At 54.3% G+C, this 18,515-nt stretch overlaps 1 protein-coding gene across 1 annotated transcript; it reads right to left on the reverse strand.

The window, feature by feature from the left end:
• Positions 1-18: 18 nt before the first annotated feature.
• On the reverse strand, positions 19-10,001 carry Bap111 (Brahma associated protein 111kD). The gene is made up of 13 exons (XM_037235429.1): positions 9,855-10,001; positions 8,832-8,905; positions 7,733-7,777; positions 7,330-7,361; positions 6,590-6,670; positions 4,708-4,846; positions 3,766-3,909; positions 3,328-3,435; positions 2,814-2,986; positions 2,297-2,398; positions 1,467-1,577; positions 994-1,256; positions 19-43 (listed from the first exon to the last, which is right to left on the reverse strand). Exons 2-13 carry the CDS (start codon positions 8,893-8,895, stop codon positions 19-21), a joined length of 1,287 nt encoding a protein of 428 aa, XP_037091324.1. The 5' UTR covers positions 8,896-8,905; positions 9,855-10,001.
• Between the last annotated feature and the right edge of the window lie 8,514 nt (positions 10,002-18,515).

Below are 18,515 nucleotides of genomic sequence, written 5' to 3' on the forward strand. Positions count from 1 at the left end.
CTCTCTTTCTGCTGGTGTTCAGCTACCCTCCACTTGGAGGCAGCTGCTGACGGTCACGGAGCCGTAGTCTCTCACGCGGCTTTATTCAATACAGATACACAGTGACATAGCTGTATGCTGATGAAGCGAAGAGAGCGATGAGAATGGATCCTGGCAGATCAGCCAACAGCCAGCTCGAGCAGCCCACAGACATACCACAAATTATCTCAATTTCACGCACATCAATCTGCACACATACGCTACCAAACATATGCAAAGTCCGGCAATGCCAAGAAATGTAGCACTACGCTGTGTTGGTGAATTCATCGTCAATCGCTTTGGAAACACTCATAGACCAAAATAGAAACCATTCATCTTTCTTGACTCAATGCGAACATAAAATCAAGTCACCAAACCACGATGATGGAGCGATTTTCGAGATGACACGAAGTGACCCACAGAAACAGGGAGGCAACTGCAGCGCGATTACGTGAGGCGCCTTTAAAAAAACGGTTGCCATACTCTGCACCCAAGTTTAGATCCCGACGTTTCCTGACCGTTCGCTTGCCTCTGAGACAGCCCCATCACACCCACCGGCTGGGCAGAGCTCCGTTCCCCGGAGGTCCGCGGGGACGGCCGCGCCACGCGCGCCGTCGACCGGTCTGGCGGGCCTTCTCGCTGGGCGAGCGGAGCGCGAGGCTCGCCGCACAACGGCCGCCGGGTGGCGGGGCGAGGGCGGCCGCCGCTCGCGCCGCCAGGGCTCCGTCACACGCGGTACGCCCTCCCACCGGAGGTGGCCCGACGACCCCTCACATCATCTGCTGCGGCTGCTCCTGTGGCTGCTGCGACTGCTGCGGCTGCTGTGGCTGCTTTGGCTGCTGTGGCTGCTGTGGCTGCTGTGGCTGCTGCGGCTGCTGCGACTGCTGCGGCAGCGGTGGGTGAGGCTGCTGCTGTTGCTGCGGTTGCGGCTGCTGCTGTTGCTGTTGTGGCTGCTGCTGCTGTTGTGGCTGCTGTTGCTGTTGCGGTTGCGGCTGCGGCTGCGGCTGCGGCTGCTGCTGCGGGACAGCGGCCGGCGACTCCGGGGCGGTCGGGACCGCCTCCTCAGCCGGTGGCGCGTGCTCGGCCGGCGGTGGCGGCGGCGCCTCGGCGGCCGGCCGCTCGCCGGGCTCCGGCGCCGACTCCGGATCCGTCTCCATGGGGCTGGCCTCGGCAGCCGGCTCGTCGGCGCTGGGGTCCGCTGGCGTCGCCACGTTGCTGCCTGTCATCGGCGCCGGCGACTGCGGTCGGAGACAATGAAGCCCCGGTCATGGACGGACAGGTTCGCAGCACACAGACGTGCGCCCATCCGCAACATTTGATAACGTGCCCACATCTGCAGCCCACAAACATCGCGCATTGCCAAGCTTGGCATCAATCAAATGACACGACATCTCGCCATAAGCAGTGCTTTGCCGCTTGCATGGGGCGGCGCTGCCACTACGACATACCTGGACTGGCTCTACAGGCTTTAGCTGCTCCTCCCTCTCGCGCCGTAGAACCTCCATCTGTTTCTTCACCATATTGCTGAACATCGCCTCATCTACCTTCTTCTCGCAGAGCTGTGCAATAGAATGCGAGTTTAATGCTTCAAAAACTCATTTCAGAACGTTTCAATTTTGGTTAACATTCCCGCCTAAAGCGGCTTTCTATCCTATTTCAAACAACATCGTAGCGGGGAGATATTCCAGCGCCCAGACAGGCACGGTCGCGCGAGGGCCAGCCGGCGCCGGCGAGCCCCAGATCTGAGGGCGGCCGGCAGTCTGCTGCCGGCCCTCGGAGCGGCCAGCGGCGGCGAGACACGCATCAAGCTTGGCCCACATGACATCGACCTGTACAAACACGTGGCCTGGTGTCCTGCGGCGGCGGCCCGTCACCAGCCAACCGACGCGACCGCGCGGCACCGGGCGCCCTTCCCGTGTCAAGGTTCGGGGCCGTGAGCCGTCACTCATTATCAACCTTACAATAGTGTTACTTAGTACCCTCCCGTGCAAAGTGCGTCGGCAAGTATGCCAAACCTGCTTAACCAAACCAAAACTTCACCAGCATGCCAAAGCCTGTTATATGCTTTGAGCCACCATTCACACGAGAACGCACGCACGCACACGTATACGCACAGGCATGTGTACGTGCCCGCGAACGTGCCCACGCACGTGCACGCACGTGCGCGTACTGTTCTATGCACCACCAGCCTGCGGCATTTAGTCAGAAGCGAGCGCCGTGCGTTCGAGAAGCCGCGCCAGTCAGCGTCGATTGCTGGCAGCTCGAACAAACCACTTACGGTCTTGAGTTCATCGTTGAACACTTCGGTCGACTCCTCAAACTTCTGTTTCTTTGCCTCGAATTTCTCCTCAATCTGCTGCAACTCTCCCTCCAATTTTTTCTGTAACCATGCGAGAAAAAAATGCTTGGTTATTTTGTCTTTTAGGTCGGTGAGACAACGTAGCCACACACCGCCCACGTGATAAAGCAAGTCGTCTCAACTCAGGGACGCAGTTAAGGCCCACACGCCAATCCATTACCTCCACTTTTGACCTCACACCAACATCTGGTACCGTGCTTCCAAACTTATATGTCACTGCCTCAGAGCAGCAATCAACACAAGGCCCGTAGTAACGGCAACATACGCACTATCGGAAATAGCACCATCAAGAGCCCACCACGAGAACAGCGCCTCGCAGTGCCCGGCACATGGCCCGCGTCACTCTCAGTCGCTGCCGAGCGGCGCTCGCCGCCTCCTCCGCCGCGGTGGGCGTGGCGCCGCGGCTGCGCGGGAGCAGCGCCGCGCGCCGACGCACCTGGTGCATGGTGAGACTGTGCACCTGGCGCTTCAGCAGCTGCATGCGCGGCGTGGTGACCACCGTGCGTACGTCAGGCACCACCGTGTCCGAGAAGATCTCGTTGATGAGCCGGTGGTTGCGCAGGTAGCGAGCGTGCGCCACCTGCTTCACCGAGAACTGCTCGTCCTGGTCTGGCGAGCGGGGGCGACGGCCAGGGTTACGCGCGGTCCGCGCGGCGCCACGCACAGACGCGAACGAGCCCGCCTGCGGCTGTATCCGGCGGACAGCACGCTCAGACGTGGGTCACATGCCGCGTCGCGGTGGGTTGCGATGCTGCGTCCCCAATACGCAAATACAGGCAACACTTCCACGCACATCCGTGACAATGGCTTCCCTAGTCTAGCGCTGATCAAGGTCTGTGACATGACACACCACCCCAGCTGCAGCGGCCCGGTGGCCTCCGACCCGGGTCTGTTCCGGCCGGCGGTCGTGCCGAGCGCTTCCGGCTACTGCCCCAGGCCCGGCCGGTTACCTTCCTCGTCCTCCGCCGGCTGGATGTCGATGCGCCGGTCCAGGCCCTTCATCACCGTGTTGACGGGCGGCTTCACCTCGTGCACGTGCGGCGGCTGCTCCTCGGCCGCTGGCGGCACACAGGGCAGGCGTCAGCCGAAGACGTGGGCGGCAGGCCCGACGCACCCGGCCTGGGATCCTGACGCCGTCACCCGACCGCGCGCGCCCACGGAGCCGACCCCGTCACACGCGCGCCCAACGCTGACACAAGGCACAACGGCTCCACCCGCTGGACTGGAATGGAGGCGGTGGAGACTGGTGGCGGCTGCGGCCCGAGAGCGTCAACAAGACATCCGACAGCGTGACCCCGACCGGTGTGTTGGCCTGGAAGGGCTAACGCCTCACGCCACTGCGAGATGGAGTTAAAAGCGGCCTGAGATAGAGTAAGAAGTTACCTTACCTTTGTTCTTTGCAGACAGATAGGCCTGATATGTTGCTGAGGCGTGGTATTCCTTGACAGCGCGCTCATATTCCACCTTCTCGTTTTCGTAATCGTCTATGAAGTCTTGCTTCTCGCTCTCAGGCAAATCGCGCCACATGGAGCCTGTGAAACAGATGAACCGATGTGTATAAAATGGCCTGCACCCTGCATTGCGCATTTTCCGTGCATGGCTCAGGCATGGTAAGACTCTCCTCCACAAAAGCACGCCAGCTGGCGATTACTAGTTAATTCCGCAATGGGACATAGTTATGCCGCTTCAAGCTACACATACCAGGGACTCTGGTCACGAAGCTACCATTGCAAAACATTGGGTTAAATTTACATACAACGATATCTGCTGTTATATGGCTTCCTCATGAATTCAGTGTAAGTATGGTGCAATTTGTTACAACATAGCAATTGCTGAAATCGGCCCGATCTCACCAAGGAATACAAATGCATAGTAGGGATACGAATCCACTTTGACTTCCTTCCGCTATGTGCATGAATGATGCCGTACTTTGACCCATTTGATCTCATTTGATAACTTTCAATACAAGCATGCCATCATTGCTCTCGGCCTTAAGCAAGCTGAAGTTGTTTTCATTGGGAATACCCAATTATATACTTGGCTCAGTGAAATGTCTTAACAACTCTGCGCGAATTTTCTTCGCATTTGCCACGTTATACAACGTGCATGTTTACAGTGGGTGGCAGCTACACAAAACTACAGCGTCCCAATCCAGTGTTGTCAGAGCCGTTGGAGAAACACATTTAGCTTTCACCAGAATCCGTGTAAAAAGAATGAAAACCGCCACTTTGGAAGGCACATACGTTTACTTCATTTGGTAGAAAAAAATTGCGCGACAACACAACTTGGCGCCGACCATTTAACAACGATAACCCATATACAGCACTCACCGATTATTTTCCCGATCTCCCATAGCTTGAGGTCCTGGTGTTGCTGCTTTACGGTTTCCCAGACGCTCTTGCTGTACCTCATGTACGGCATCAAAGGCTTCTCGGGGCCCTTGGGCGGTTTGGGTGGCTGCGCAAGGATCTGCAAACATACCATTTTCACCTTCAGTTGCAATTCCCAACCACTTCCGGCGCAGGGCGGTATGGGCAATTTCACAAGCACCGCATCACGGCCAGGTCAGAAGCTGAACACAAGAACGCGCTGGCATTCGCCCAGCCACCCGCCACACATGGTGGGCATTCCGTGGGCCTTGTCAACATCAGCCGTATGTAGCCCTGTTGTTTAGGCAACCTTCGTTGCTTTGCATCTGATGAGCAATGTCAACATCAGCCATGGGTAGCCCTGTTGTTTAGGCAACCCTGGTTACTTGCGTCTAATAATCAGAGATATGGCTATGAAGCATATGTGGCACCAAAACTACAACGCAAGAAATTACAAAAGCTTGCAACCACGAAGCCAAAATGTTACAAAATTAAATTGTATAGTTAAATCCCCTTGAAGTCGGAAACATGAACAAGAGATTGTTGAAGGCGACTTTTCGGCCAGGCCACCCAGGTCAAGCGGGTTATGTCGAGACGGGAACGGTGCGTGCGATTGGGTCCGATGACGGTGCTGAGCCGGCTCGGTGCCTTCAGACCTCGGTGTGGGCGCCGCAGTCACCGGTAATTAGCGTACCAGGCCATGGGCACTAGCTCTGAGGCAATGACAAGTCGCTGGGTGTCAGTTAGGGTGTCAAGCTCAGGAGAAGATTAAGAGGAGAGATAAGGGACATTGATGTCAAAAGCAGAGGTAATTAATTCCTATACAGGGATCACGACATCCTCAGCTGACACCCAACTGATCATTAGCACATCATTACCACCATCCATGGCCCACCACACCACCAACCCATGACCTGGCACACCACCCATGGCCCAGCACACTGCCAACCCATGGCCTGGCACACCACCCACCCATGACACAGCACATCACCCACCCACAACATGGCACATTACCCATGGTCCAGCACACTGCCAACCCATGGCCTGGCACAGCACCCATGGCCCAGCATACCACCAACCTATGACCTGGCACACCACCCATGGCCCAGCACACTGCCAACCCATGACTTGGCACACAAACCACCCATGTCACAGCACATCACCCACCCAAACATGGCACACCACCCATGACCTGGCACACCACCCACACATCACAGCACACCACCCACCCATAACATAGCACACCACCCACGACCCAGCACACCACGGACCCATGGCCTGGCACACCACTCATGGCCCAGCACACCGCCAACCAATGACCTGGCACACCAACCACCCATGACATGGCCGCTCACCTACCCATAACATGGAACACCACCCATGACCTGGCACACCACCAACCCATGACACAGCACATCACCCACCCATAACATAGCACACCACCCATGACCTGGCACACCACCCACCCATGTCACAGCACACCACCCACCCATGACCTGGCAAACCACCCATGCACCCAAACACCACCCATGACCCAGCACACCAGCCATTTGTAACCCTGGCAGCAACTGGCGGCGGCGCCGACAAACACACCAATTTGAAGATGACTTGGTCACGTCTGTGCTCCCATTCCCATTTGGACCTGCTCATCTACTCCCACAACATGCCTATCTCCAACTCCACATCATTGCCACCTTCTGAAATGAGGAGGGGCTGTGCCACAAAATACATCTCTGTCGGCCTTAATAACGGCCACGCTTCTAAAGCATGCTAAATATTTCACTATCTCACAACCAAGCACATCCAAAGCATCTACAATGTAACAACTCAGAATGATACATACCACAGGCTTACTGCCCACTCTCTGTGGGTTGAAGTTTGGGTTGTTGGTTGCTGGCGTAAAGGGACTGATGTTAGATTCTTTCTGTAATGGGAGGACAGAAAGTATTGAGCAACTCATGTCCAATACCTACTTTCAGGGTGCATTTTTGAATCTTAACTGATGTTTACTGCACCTTGACAGTCTTTCCAAGATCAATGATGGCCTCAATAACAGGTCACCACATGCTGCTAACAAAGCAATTGTCTGAACAATTGATCTGACACAAAAAATTGACTCCACCTGCAAACAAACAGCACTTATGGTGGAGATTGAAATAACATTGGCAGTGGTCATATTTTGGTCTGTCAAGATAGGGCCGATGTTCCTGACAAACAGGTGGCTTGGAATATAAATGTCAACCCTATCACTAGACTCATTCGAGTTCACTCAAATAAAGACATGCAAGTGTAACATATTCAAACAGTTGGTGTATGTGCATAAAATAGAACACTCTGCATTGTTATTAATTATTTAAGGTCAGGTGTGCAACAAAAGCTTTTTGTAAGCCCGGGAAATTGATACATTAAAATATCACACTCTGATCAAAATATATTATTAGGTCAACCTGGATTTCCTTGGGCTAGAATCCCAGAGAAAAATCAAGAACAGGTCTGAATCTTACACACCATAACAACTCCATGAAAACAATTACACCTCAATGTTTGTCATTTCAAATTGTTACCAATGTTGTTATTACTCACCGAGTTCAATCCACCTGATGCTCGTAAACGCTCTGAAATGCAAACCAAGTCAGGTCAGGCCTAAAAGTAAAGTTTTACAACTCTATACCTTGGGAAATTGTTTACAAAATGCAAGGTGAATTTATCAGGTGAACAGAGTATAATGAAAACCTATCTTTCACCATGGAAATGATTCACACATAGCACAATAAATAAAAGCCAACATAATACATTATGGCCATGCACAGAGTAGAGTAGCATGCTGAAAATGATGGCCTGATGAAATGTAGGGTTCAATGATGAAAATGTAGGGTTCAAAAATGGAATGTATCTGAAAACTAGTCAGACACAAAGCAGGCTATTAATTGCAGTGTTCTTTAAAAGGTTTGTAGACCAGCATTGCAATAAAAAACAAGCCACTCACCTTTCAGAATATTGTTTGGCATGCCACCATACTGCATGTAATGATCTAAACAAAATAAAGCCATGTTACTGGGATCCGCCAAAAGCATAAGCACATTGTCAAAGCAAGGCATGTTTGCATGTAAGCAGTTGGTAGGGCGCGGAGGGACAATGACATACACTTTCCACATCAGCATGCACACAGTATGACTAAGTAGGCATGGTTATCTTCCACATTAACTGTTGTGTTTGCTGCCAGCAAAATGAAGCACAAATATCAGATGAAAAATCAAACAAAACACAATTCAATGATAAAACAAGCATAAATCAATCACAGGTGGCCTAGGAATGCTGGAGAATGAATGACCAAAGCTGTTATGCAGAGGTTTAGTTGGTAGACAGCACAAGGCACACCATAGCCACACTCATTCTCTTACATATCAAATAAGCATTCCTGTCCAGATACTACATGACATAAATGATATTTTGCTATCATGCTATATGACATTGCTGTTGAGCTACCTGAAAGATAAAATTACAACTTGGCAACGTAATTCTTGTCATTCATGAATCACTCTAGCAGCCTAATGACAATTTATGGATAACACATTGCATGCTGTAATAAACATCCGCAGCAACACTGCCAGTGAGTCATTCTGCACACACTTCATTCTAATTGCACCTGCACCTAGCAGCGTGCAACTGTGTTGAACTTTTCCATCATGGGCAGATCAATTTTGACAGGCATATTGTGTGCCTAGAGGAACAGCATTTTGTGTGCTTCACCATAACTTGTAAACCACCACCACTGCACTTTTGTGTCAGGCTTGACATTTCTAGCACCTTATGCAACATCTGCCAGTCACTGCTCACCCCATTCTACCCACTTTGAAGTTTAATGTTGATGGTAGGCCCTTTTCTCTTGCTTGAGACAGTAGGGGTACATGCCCTCTAGGAACAGTTAAAAGCAATGAAACAACTTTGAACAGCATTTAGTGTGCCAGATCAGTTACCATCTTCATTGAGTGACTGGAAAGGTTCTTCAGAACCAACATCACATCCATTTTCCTTTGCGTCATAAATGATGTGAACAAAAAAGAGAAATCACTTAAAATACTAACGTGGTGGTGGTGTTTGAACTGGTGCTGACATAGCATTGTGCCGATAGCTTGTTGGTAAAGACATCCTCTGGTCCCTGTGGAGAAGAGCACATAAATGAGCATAATTTATCACTTAAAAATGTTATTTCAATAGCAAGCAGTGCATCCAATGATGGAGCAAATCAATGACGCACTTTGTGGTTATCCAAAGCTGGCTGCAAAGTTACTTTGCTTGAGGACCAGATAAAAAATGTGTTTGTTTGTTTACATATGAGTGAGTCATTCCAAACAAGGTCACATTATTGTACATTATCATCAGTCTGCCCCAAATTTGTACAAAATGGGCAAAACATATTCCTGTTTAGATGACATAATAGTACAATGCAATGAGCTTTTTGGGACAATAATTTGCTTCCTGTTAGCAAAATACACATGAACAGATGAACACATTATAGACATAAACCTATACATTTATTTTTCATGACAATCATCTTTAGAGCAATTTTCCCTGAAATGTACTTTGAAACATTATGTTTTGTAAATGGTTATGGTTGGTATGGTTGTTTATGGTTATGGTTTTGTAAATGGATTCCCTATTGGAACCTATTGTTTTTTATGCCTGACAAGTTGGTGACATCTACTTGGAGAATACTGGAAAGTTATGGACACTTCAGAATACTGGGGTTATGGAAAATCATTCCAAATAAGGTCAAATTATTGTACATTGTCACCATTCTGCATCAAATATGCACAAAATGAACACAAAATACTCCCATTTGGGCAATGTAACAGCACAAAACAATGAGCTTTTTGGGCCCTGAATTTGTGTTGGCAAAATACAGCATGAACATATGAAAACACGTGAAATTACAGATCATTTCTTACGACAAGCATCTTCGGAGCAATTTCCCCTCAATTATACTTCGAAATATCATATGGTTCTCTCTATTCGAGCCTATTGTTTTTATGACTGACAAGTCGGTGACACCTACTTGGAGAACACCGGACAGTAAGTGACACCGCATACAATCTCTATCTCTTTACCTCTCGGGCTATGTCCGTCTTGCCTTTGCCGGTAATTTGCCGACAATCGGTAAGACCAGCCACAAAATGCAACCAAGATACGCGGCTGCTCCTACCCCAAACCAGGCCCTAGAACAGACACCCAAACTGCCCAACTCGCTCGCCGGGTCAGAGCGCCGCGTACTCTCCAACCCAAGGATCTGTAAGAACCAAGGACCATCCGGCGATTTTTAAGCCCCATCCGCCCAAGGTTAGCGTGACGTCACTGGAGCCTTCCGCTCAACGGTGGGAAAGCTCCAGCGCCTCTATGTGGAAGGCTCCAACGCGCGGGAGTAGATCCAGAGAAGAGGGGGCATGAGGTCATGACCCTTCCCTTGTGCCCCTAACGGTTCAATAGTCCTGCGAAGAGGCCAATAGCCGGCCGAACAGACGGAGTTTTTTTAGCACAAAACGCAACGAAATTGGACGTCTTTGGGATTCCAGGCGGCCAAGAACAGTCACCGAGGAAAAAAGGGCTCACGAGTAAGCAGCAATTATTCTTCGCTGATTGAGAGAATGGTGACTGAGGGGCTTAAAGGCTCATTAAGCTTTCCAGAATTCCTATACTGCTTCCAGGGCTCTTTGTGTCCACTTGCATTGTCAATCCGATTGCATCGTTAAAGAGCCTTCTACGTTCTCAGGGCCTTGGCCTCCTTCCCGCTTGGGAATTGGGCCCCAAGAGCTCAGACGGACGTAGAGCCGGCCATCTGGCTCCGTATTGAAGCTCGATATAATAGTGATAGGTACCCCAACTAAGAGAGCCCCGATAGAAGCCCTGGGACTGATAGTTCAGGTCACGGCACTATGGGTGCAAAGCCGGGTGCGACTTCAATTGGGCCCTTGATCTTTGGTCACGCGGGGCCCTTGGGCACCTCTTCGGACCACCGCAAACACGGCTTGTGGCGAATCGGTTCACTTGCCGACACAGGACTCCCTGTTAGGCACTGTATGCGCCTGACCGATACCCTTATGGTTTTAGTGACCCCAACTAATGCAAATCGCGGGCACGGCCTTGCTTGCGCTTGAGAAATGGGCCCCCAGGGCTCAGACCGATACGTAGCCGGATGTTCGGTGTTGGTGATCTCTGGCCGAAGCAGAGGCCCGCATTGTCCCAGAGGCTCCAAACCGATGCAAGAAGCTCGCTGACCGACATTTCAGGTTACGGCTTTACGGATGGGAGTGCATCGTTAAGGTGACTGTAAGAGAACGTAGCGTGTATTCACCTGGACCCGTCCGAAATCCGACTGGCACCTGCGAGAGTCGGGTCCCTGCCGCCGCCTCAGCGGCCGACCCTTGACTCCCGGCGAATCGGGAGACCCGCGGCCACGTGACGCGCCCCGGCGCCCAGTCAGATGTAGAGCTCGGAAGACAGCGAGGGCGAGCGCGCGCAACCCGCACAATCACACCACACCTCCGCCTGATTGTAAACAATCATGCCACTTTACCAATCTACGCATACTCGTAATCGTCAATGAGATCAGTGGGGGCACTGGAGCCGTACAACTCGACTGGTTGCCGGCCAGCGCGACCGCTCCTCCGCGGTTCCTGCGACTCTCTCTCTCTCTCTCTCTCTCTCTCTCTCTCTCTCTCTCTCTCTCTCTCTCTTCTCTCTCTATCTTCTATCTCTCTCTCTCTCTCTCTCTCTCTCTCTCTCTCTCTCTCTCTCTTCTCTCTCTTCCTATCTCTCTCTCTCTCATCCTCTCTCTCTCCCTCTTCCTCTCTCCCCCCCGCCCTCCCTCCTCCTCTCTCTCGCGCTTCTCTCTCTCTCCTTCTCTCTCTCTCTCTCTCTCTCTCTCTCTCTCTCTCTCTCTCTCTCTCTCCTCTCTCTCTCTCTCTATCCTCTATCTCTCCTCTCTCCTCTCTCTCTCTCTCTCTCTCCTCTCTCATCTGTCTCTCTCTCTCTCTATCTCCGCTCCTCTCTCTCCTCTCTCTCTCCTCCTCATCTCGTCCCTCTCTCGTCTGTCTCTCTCTCTCTCTCTCTCTCTCTCCTCTCTCTCTTCTCTCCTCTCTACTCTCTCTCCTCTCTCTCTCTCTCTCTCTCTCTCTCTCTCTCTCTCTCTCTCTCTCCCTCTCTCCTCTCTCTCTCTCTCTCTCTTCTCTCTCTCTCTCTCTCTCTCTCTCTCTCTCTCTCTCTCTCCCTGTAGAGGATCCGGCCGAGGCGGTGGTAGCGCGGCACCGCATCGTTGCTGGACACGAACAAGTCATCTTTGCGCACACCGCACTCATCCAATTCATGCTCACCACAGCACAATGACTGAGAATTCGTACTGGCGCTCGACACTTCACCGCGATCGCTCCACGATAGCGATGGGCGCTCAGCAGGGTCCGCGATCAACGGACTTGATGGCGCGGCAGGTGGATCTGAACCACCTCCCGTAGACCCATGATTTGACACGGTGTTCATCATCGGCAGCTTGTTTGTGTCGTCCCCAAACTCCTCATCCGCGCCGGGCATTCGGCTCCCGTCTGAGCTCTTCTGCGGGTTCCGGCGCCGCAGGCACCACACGTGCCAGGACGTGCCGTCGACCTCAACCACCCGTTCCGACATGACCCTTGTAACTATGCCCTGACGCGACACATCGGTACACCGCGTGGTGGGCCCTCGGCGCCGCATCTATAACGCATCACATACGCAAAACGACGATGAGACGGGTTCCTGCATCAGCGGCGGTGCGGGCTCGGCAGTGCGCTGGCCCGTCGGCAGGTCGGCACCGGCTGCGCGGAATACCTGCGCCATCGGCGCGCTCAGCGAGTTAGCACCGTCCCGCGGAGTCGCATTGTACCGATGCACCGCTTGACTGACGGAGCACCGTTGGCGGGCGGCCATCACCTTTATAGTTCGGTGGTGGCGCTCCACGATTCCATTGCCGCCGGCCTCGTGCGCCGCGCGAAGCCGCAGCCGACACCCTCTCCCCCCCCCCCCCCCTATTTCGCGGCGAATACAGTCATTCGCCGGCTCCGGAATTCAGTGGCATTGTCCAGCAGAAGCTCAGCCGGCGCCCCGCGTTCTTGGAACACTCGATGCAGACGATCCGTCACTTTTGCCGCTCCAGACCGTCGTAGTGCGCTCCAAATGCTGTTCCGGGGACGGCCCGCAGTCTACGACCGTGAGGCATAGGCGGCCTTGTCAATGAGTCACGTCGATCGCGAGTCGGGTCCATGTTGTCGGGACGCCGAGTGAGCCGGATCGCCAGCGAATCGGCGCCGGGTCAATCGAACGACACACATCACGCTGGCTGACGACGGCTCGCGCGTCGGCCCGTGCCACGCGTCCGCCGAGGTCCCGTCTGGCGTACCACAGGGACCGGTGGATCCCCTGGTTCCCCGTCCGTTCGTGTATGCTTTTAATCCGGGCCCGAACGTCGATTGGCGTGGGCTCGTGAGCGTCTCGTTGGTCCACCGGGGGCGCCGCGACTTCTTCCGGCCCGATAGTCGCGGAGACCGAAGTCGCATCTTGCGGGGTGCCGTGAAACATTCTGGCGCGGCGGCTGCTGCGGCTGAAGTCGCATCTCGAGGCTCTGCTCACAGCCAGGTCTGGGGAACTCTGGTGAGCGCGTCGGCAAGATTGTCTTGTGACCGCACCAGCTGGACGGTCACAGAGAGCTGGAACTCGTCGACCAGCTGTCGCATGAGGCCAATCCTGCGTCTGATCAGCATCCCCCTTGCGCCTTTGTTCTGAAAAGCGAGCGTTCGCTCAAGGCGTACTCAACCACTTGAACACTGTGGCCGAGTCCGTGTGTAAGCTGAAGCGCTTAACGCCCCATGCCAGGGCTATGTTCACGCCACTCATCGCCGCGTCCAACTTGGCCATATTGATGTGGTCCGCCGCCTTGGACTCTGACTGGAGCCACGCGGCATCCTCGAGAACGCCACCCTCCGTATCCTTCAGGACTACCCCGTTCGCGATGCCGCTCGCGTCAGTCCACACCACGAGCTCCCGGCCGACCATTTGCCACGGCCCACGAGCAGGGTCAGCTACCCTCACCCGCGTTGCGACTTCCTGGATGTGCGCGCGCAACGCATCATCCGACACTGGGTCGTCCCACCCGATCGTCAGGCCGTTCATTCGCCTTTATATTTAGTCAGGCAGCTGCTGGCCGCAACCATCCTGCCACGGGGAGGTGCGCCACCAACTGCCCGTACCACGCAAACACTGCACGCCGGGTGAGCTCGGTCGGCGTGGAGGCACCTCACTGTCTCGACACCACCGCAGCTCATCATCCCGAGTCTCGACTCGAAGGCCGAGCATTCGCGCTCCGTCTGCGACACGCTCCGGCGGTTTGCAGGCCAGCCCGTACCTCGCAAAGTGCTCCATCACCTTGTCGGCGCTGACCACGTCTTCGTCGACGAGCAGGTCGTCCACATAGGCGAGCACCCCCCGGCTGATCGCCTTGTTCTCACGTAGCACAGTCTGAACAACGGCCTTCATAATCAACGGCGCCACATTGAGGCCGAATCCGAGCCGCGTGAGGCTGTAGGTGCGGCCCTTGGCCTGCACCGTCTGATACGGCCACAACCGGCGGTCCAGACGCAGCTGCAAGTACGCTTTTCGCAGGTCGACTACGGCCGACCGGGCACCATGCTGGCGCCAGCGGCGCAACTGCCCGGCGCACACTCGGCATCCGCGGTGTGCGCAGTCACATGCCGGTTGAGTTCGCGGTAGTCCAAGGCCGGCCTGACCTTCCCCTTGTGCGGCTGTTGAACTACCATCAAGGGAATCAGGCCCCGAGCGGGCCAGTCCTCTTGCTCGTCATAGGGTCGGACCCACCCGTTCGCCACCCACTCAGCCAACTCGCGCTCGTAGGCCTCTCGTGCTTCGGCCGGCACAGCATACTCACTCACTGTGTTCCGCAGACGTTCGGGACCACATCCGTGCGCCCACTTCCATGCCACACTCCAGTGAGCGCCGTCGAACCGAGCCGTGAAATCCGCCGCTTCCAACGCCAGTGAGCTTCGCTTGCTACTGCCTGGCGTCGCTGCGCCGCATGCCGGCTCGTCACTTGCCGACTCCGGCGCCTCCCGCGTTGTCGCAGCCAGCTGCACGTCAGTCGGGGACCGAGCACTGATGCCTCCTAACGTGGTGATGCCGGACATGCCGATCAGGATGTCCAACCCCAATGGACGATCCGGGACCACCAGCGCCGCGAGCATTACTCGCTTGCCTCTGTAGTCGAACGTCACATGGGCGGCGCCCACGCACCGCAACACTCCATCGCTACACGGAGCCGACTGATGGTGCTTCACTGGCATATAGGCCCTAGTCGACTCAGGAGCCCCTGATCAGCGCACAGGGCCCTCTGACTGGCATTAGAGTGCCCCACTCCGCGGGTCAGGCGCCTGAATACGACACCCAGTCCGCATTTCGGGCCCTTCAGGCGCTGAAATCGGACCCCTTTTGTAAGGCCCGAGAGGCCCTCGGAACCTAAGGGGGTCCATGCGCTCCCTATGCCCCCTAGCCCGTGCTACTGGCAAATGTCGTAACGGAGAATCGGAGCCGGAGGTGTGGTTCAAAAAGCCGGTTGAGAGAGTCTGAATGACGTTTATTTCTACAGCAGTCCCCCGCTCACGAGAAAGAGGTGAGCCACGCAAAAGGGGCGAGGCCACCGGACCGGTGCATGCGTGGTGCATGGTCGAGGTACCGTCATGCGAAACCGCACCCTGTTCACGTGCCTGATGCCCAAAAAGGAGTGGTCTCAGCGACCTGGATTTACATACCACAATTACCTTCACGAGGAGGGCGATGGCCCGATATGGAGAGGGGGGGGGGATGAAAATCGACGTTCAAAGAATAATGACAAATGATGAACATGAAGGATATTAACAAAGGCACATAGCCTTAGCGGACGCATTGCACGGAGCAGCTTTCTTGGCATTGCGCACACACTGCGATGGAGTTGCGGAGGTCCACCAGACGCAACAGTCCACCAGTCTCCCGAGGCGTTGCAGCGGACACGATTGATGGAACCCACGTCCCGTCCCGCCACAGGGCGGAACATCCGCGCGTGTCAGCCGTGACAACGTCAGGCTACGCCGTGCTGGTGGCCTTGCGACACTCAGACCGTTGAAGTCAGATGGAGGCGGCATGACGAAATAGCCGTTTGAGGATCAGATGGTGCGCGCGGCGCAGCAGTGGCAGGTAGACGTGCCACGAGAGTGGTGGTCTGCCATGCACTTGCAGCGGATTTCTTGCGGTTTCGCGCGGTGAAGGTGGCAAAACAGGGAGCGCCATCCAGCGGCATCGGACGGAAGGAGGAACAGTTCAACGTGTTCTATTGCCTTCGTCGGCTACTGGTGCTCGTTGGAGACCGGTTGGCATCTGTCGGAGGTGACGGACAGTGGCTGGTTCCTGGCTGGTGGTGGTGGTGGCAGCTGTGCGTGGTTAAGAACCCTAGGACGTCGGACTGGCTAGCGCTGTCAGTGCCGATGTCGACTCTCGTGCAATGTGAACCGCGTCGGTCTGGACCACCAGACACATCCGCCGCATGACCTGGGAACGAGGGGAAGCGGATTTTATATGGGAATCATTGGGACTGCAGACGAAGTGATAAGGATTTGAATTGGGTAGTGATATGAGTTGGTCGAAAGTCCCCAAAACATTTACAGTTATACCGGAATCGGTAGCACCGATTTACCGGAAATAGTAGCACTATCGAGTTTATTGTTTCTGGCTCCCGAAATTGTAACAGAAGGACGGCATGTATGTCCGGTAATTTTATCAACCTAATACGTGGCGTCATATTGAGAAAGACTATACTACCTATGGTGGAAACAGGGGTCGTAATGAATGATACCACGAAATCGAGTTTTTGTTGGTATAGACATACAATTTGTTACACCGGGCAAGGAGAATAGCTCTTTGGTGATGTCGGAGAAGCGTTTTCGCCGGGGAGTGCATTTGGCTCCCCAACTACGATATTCAAAATTTGGACAAACGAGGTTTGAAGATATATGGACTGAAATAGGAAGTGTGTTAAGTATCAAAACACCTTTGTGCTAGCCAGTGAGTATTTTGGTTTGTTGTAGTTTTGTTTGGTAGCTTGGCGAGCGCCGCCTAAAGGCGCTCGCGTTCCTCTCCTTCTGCCCCAGGCGTCCCATGCGAGGGACGCGGCTGCGGGTCCAGGGGAGGACAGGGAACAACGGGAAGACCTGAAGAGTCGCCGACGCGAGGACGGACGCGCCGGCGGGACGGACTGTCGAGCGCCTGTGACGAGCGTCGGAGGCAAGACACCGGAACAGCAAGCAAAACTGACACTGGTGTTAGCGGTGTAGCTCATCCATTACACCAATTCGAACCCGCGCGTGTCGTCGGTCTGGCCATCTCACTCGCCCCGGCTTCGTTCTACCACGATGGAGCTCAGCCGCTCGCAGCGAGGCTTTTGATGACTGCTGCCGCCGAAGTTTCGTCAACCTGTTCCACTCCATCCGAGCTCTCTGGCAGTGTTTGTCATCATTTATCGTGACGCTGTCAGCAATCGCGCCTCACCCGCGGCTGAGCAGACGGCGCCTACCAGTGCCCGCCCTACCGTAGCCACATCGCCACCTGTCACCTCCACTGCGCATGGAACGGTCCTGTATTGCGACCACTTCCGCCAGACCAGACCCTTCTTAGTCGTCTCAGTAGACCGACACCGCAGCCTCCGCCCAGGACCTGTTCATCGCCCTCCCGACGACGACTCATCTGCTATCAGGAGAGGGGCAGTCAGCGGACCAGTCGCCGCAGAGCAAGGGGACAATTCTCTGTCCAAGGTCCGGCGGCAGCTCCCAGGATCCACACCCCCTGCTGCGCACGGAACGGCCCCAAGCAGTCGAGAGTGTGACGTCTTGCACACGTCAATCAATTTTACAATTGTCGTGTTTTTATTTGGCCTCAAAATCTTGTGATCGTTTGCTAATGTTACGGCTTTATTTAGCTAGGTCGTACGTACTTGCCTGAACTTCGACAAGAACAAACCCCGAATTGTTGTGTTTTGACCCAACATGGCATCCTTCAGCATCCAAATCTCAGTTCCCCGATTCATCGGCGTCGGCCAAATGGTGTCCGTGTTCATCGCTAACCTCAAGGCTCTGCGTTTGGACGGCGCCGCAAGGCTGCCATTCAGCTCACTGTCAAAGGAACAGCGAGAAACTCTCAGATTCGTCGAAACGGCCCTTGGGAACTTCTGTGTGCCTCTCACCCCGGTCACTCAGCATATCCAGCTATCCCAAACGAAATTTGACCCGGGTGACACCAGTTTCGATTTATTCCTGATCAGCCTATCGCATAACTATAAGGCTTTCCCGGGACAGCAGGGTCCAGCAAAGACCTGCTGTTCATCTATCTCCTCCAGGCTCTTCCAGCTCAATTCTGCCACACGCTTATTGCAACAGGAATCGCCGATTATGACGCGGCGTAATTACGGTGCGACACCTGCTGGCTGCTGAAGCTCTGCCTTCGCAGCCGTTTGCCGCAGTCAAGTGGACAATGAACCACAGTGGACAACAACAGTGGACGAGGGACCACCTCTGATAGCATCCTACGACAGATTCGTGGATCACCTCCGCCTGGGACTGTAGAAAACATATAACTTCGCGCGACAACGCACAGAGGCGACCAGCGTCGCAAACCGAGATCTGTACGGCCGAAAGTTAAACGCGTTCCACCAC

The sequence above is a fragment of the Pollicipes pollicipes genome, unplaced genomic scaffold (assembly GCF_011947565.3).
Source record: "Pollicipes pollicipes isolate AB1234 unplaced genomic scaffold, Ppol_2.1 Scaffold_7261;HRSCAF=8764_pilon_pilon_pilon, whole genome shotgun sequence".
In the NCBI taxonomy this organism is placed as follows: Eukaryota; Metazoa; Arthropoda; class Thecostraca; order Pollicipedomorpha; family Pollicipedidae; genus Pollicipes; species Pollicipes pollicipes.

What these genes read in the sequence shown, in the direction of transcription:
- Bap111 (XM_037235429.1), bottom strand. Translation starts at nt 8,895, where the DNA reads ATGTCTTTACCAACAAGCTATCGGCACAATGCTATGTCAGCACCAGTT. An exon ending in GCCGGCGGAGGACGAGGAAG is followed by an intron (nt 2,987 to 3,327) that starts GTAACCGGCCGG and finishes CCCGCTCGCCAG; the next exon opens with ACCAGGACGAGCAGTTCTCG. An exon ending in ACAGTCTCACCATGCACCAG is followed by an intron (nt 2,399 to 2,813) that starts GTGCGTCGGCGC and finishes GCATGGTTACAG; the next exon opens with AAAAAATTGGAGGGAGAGTT.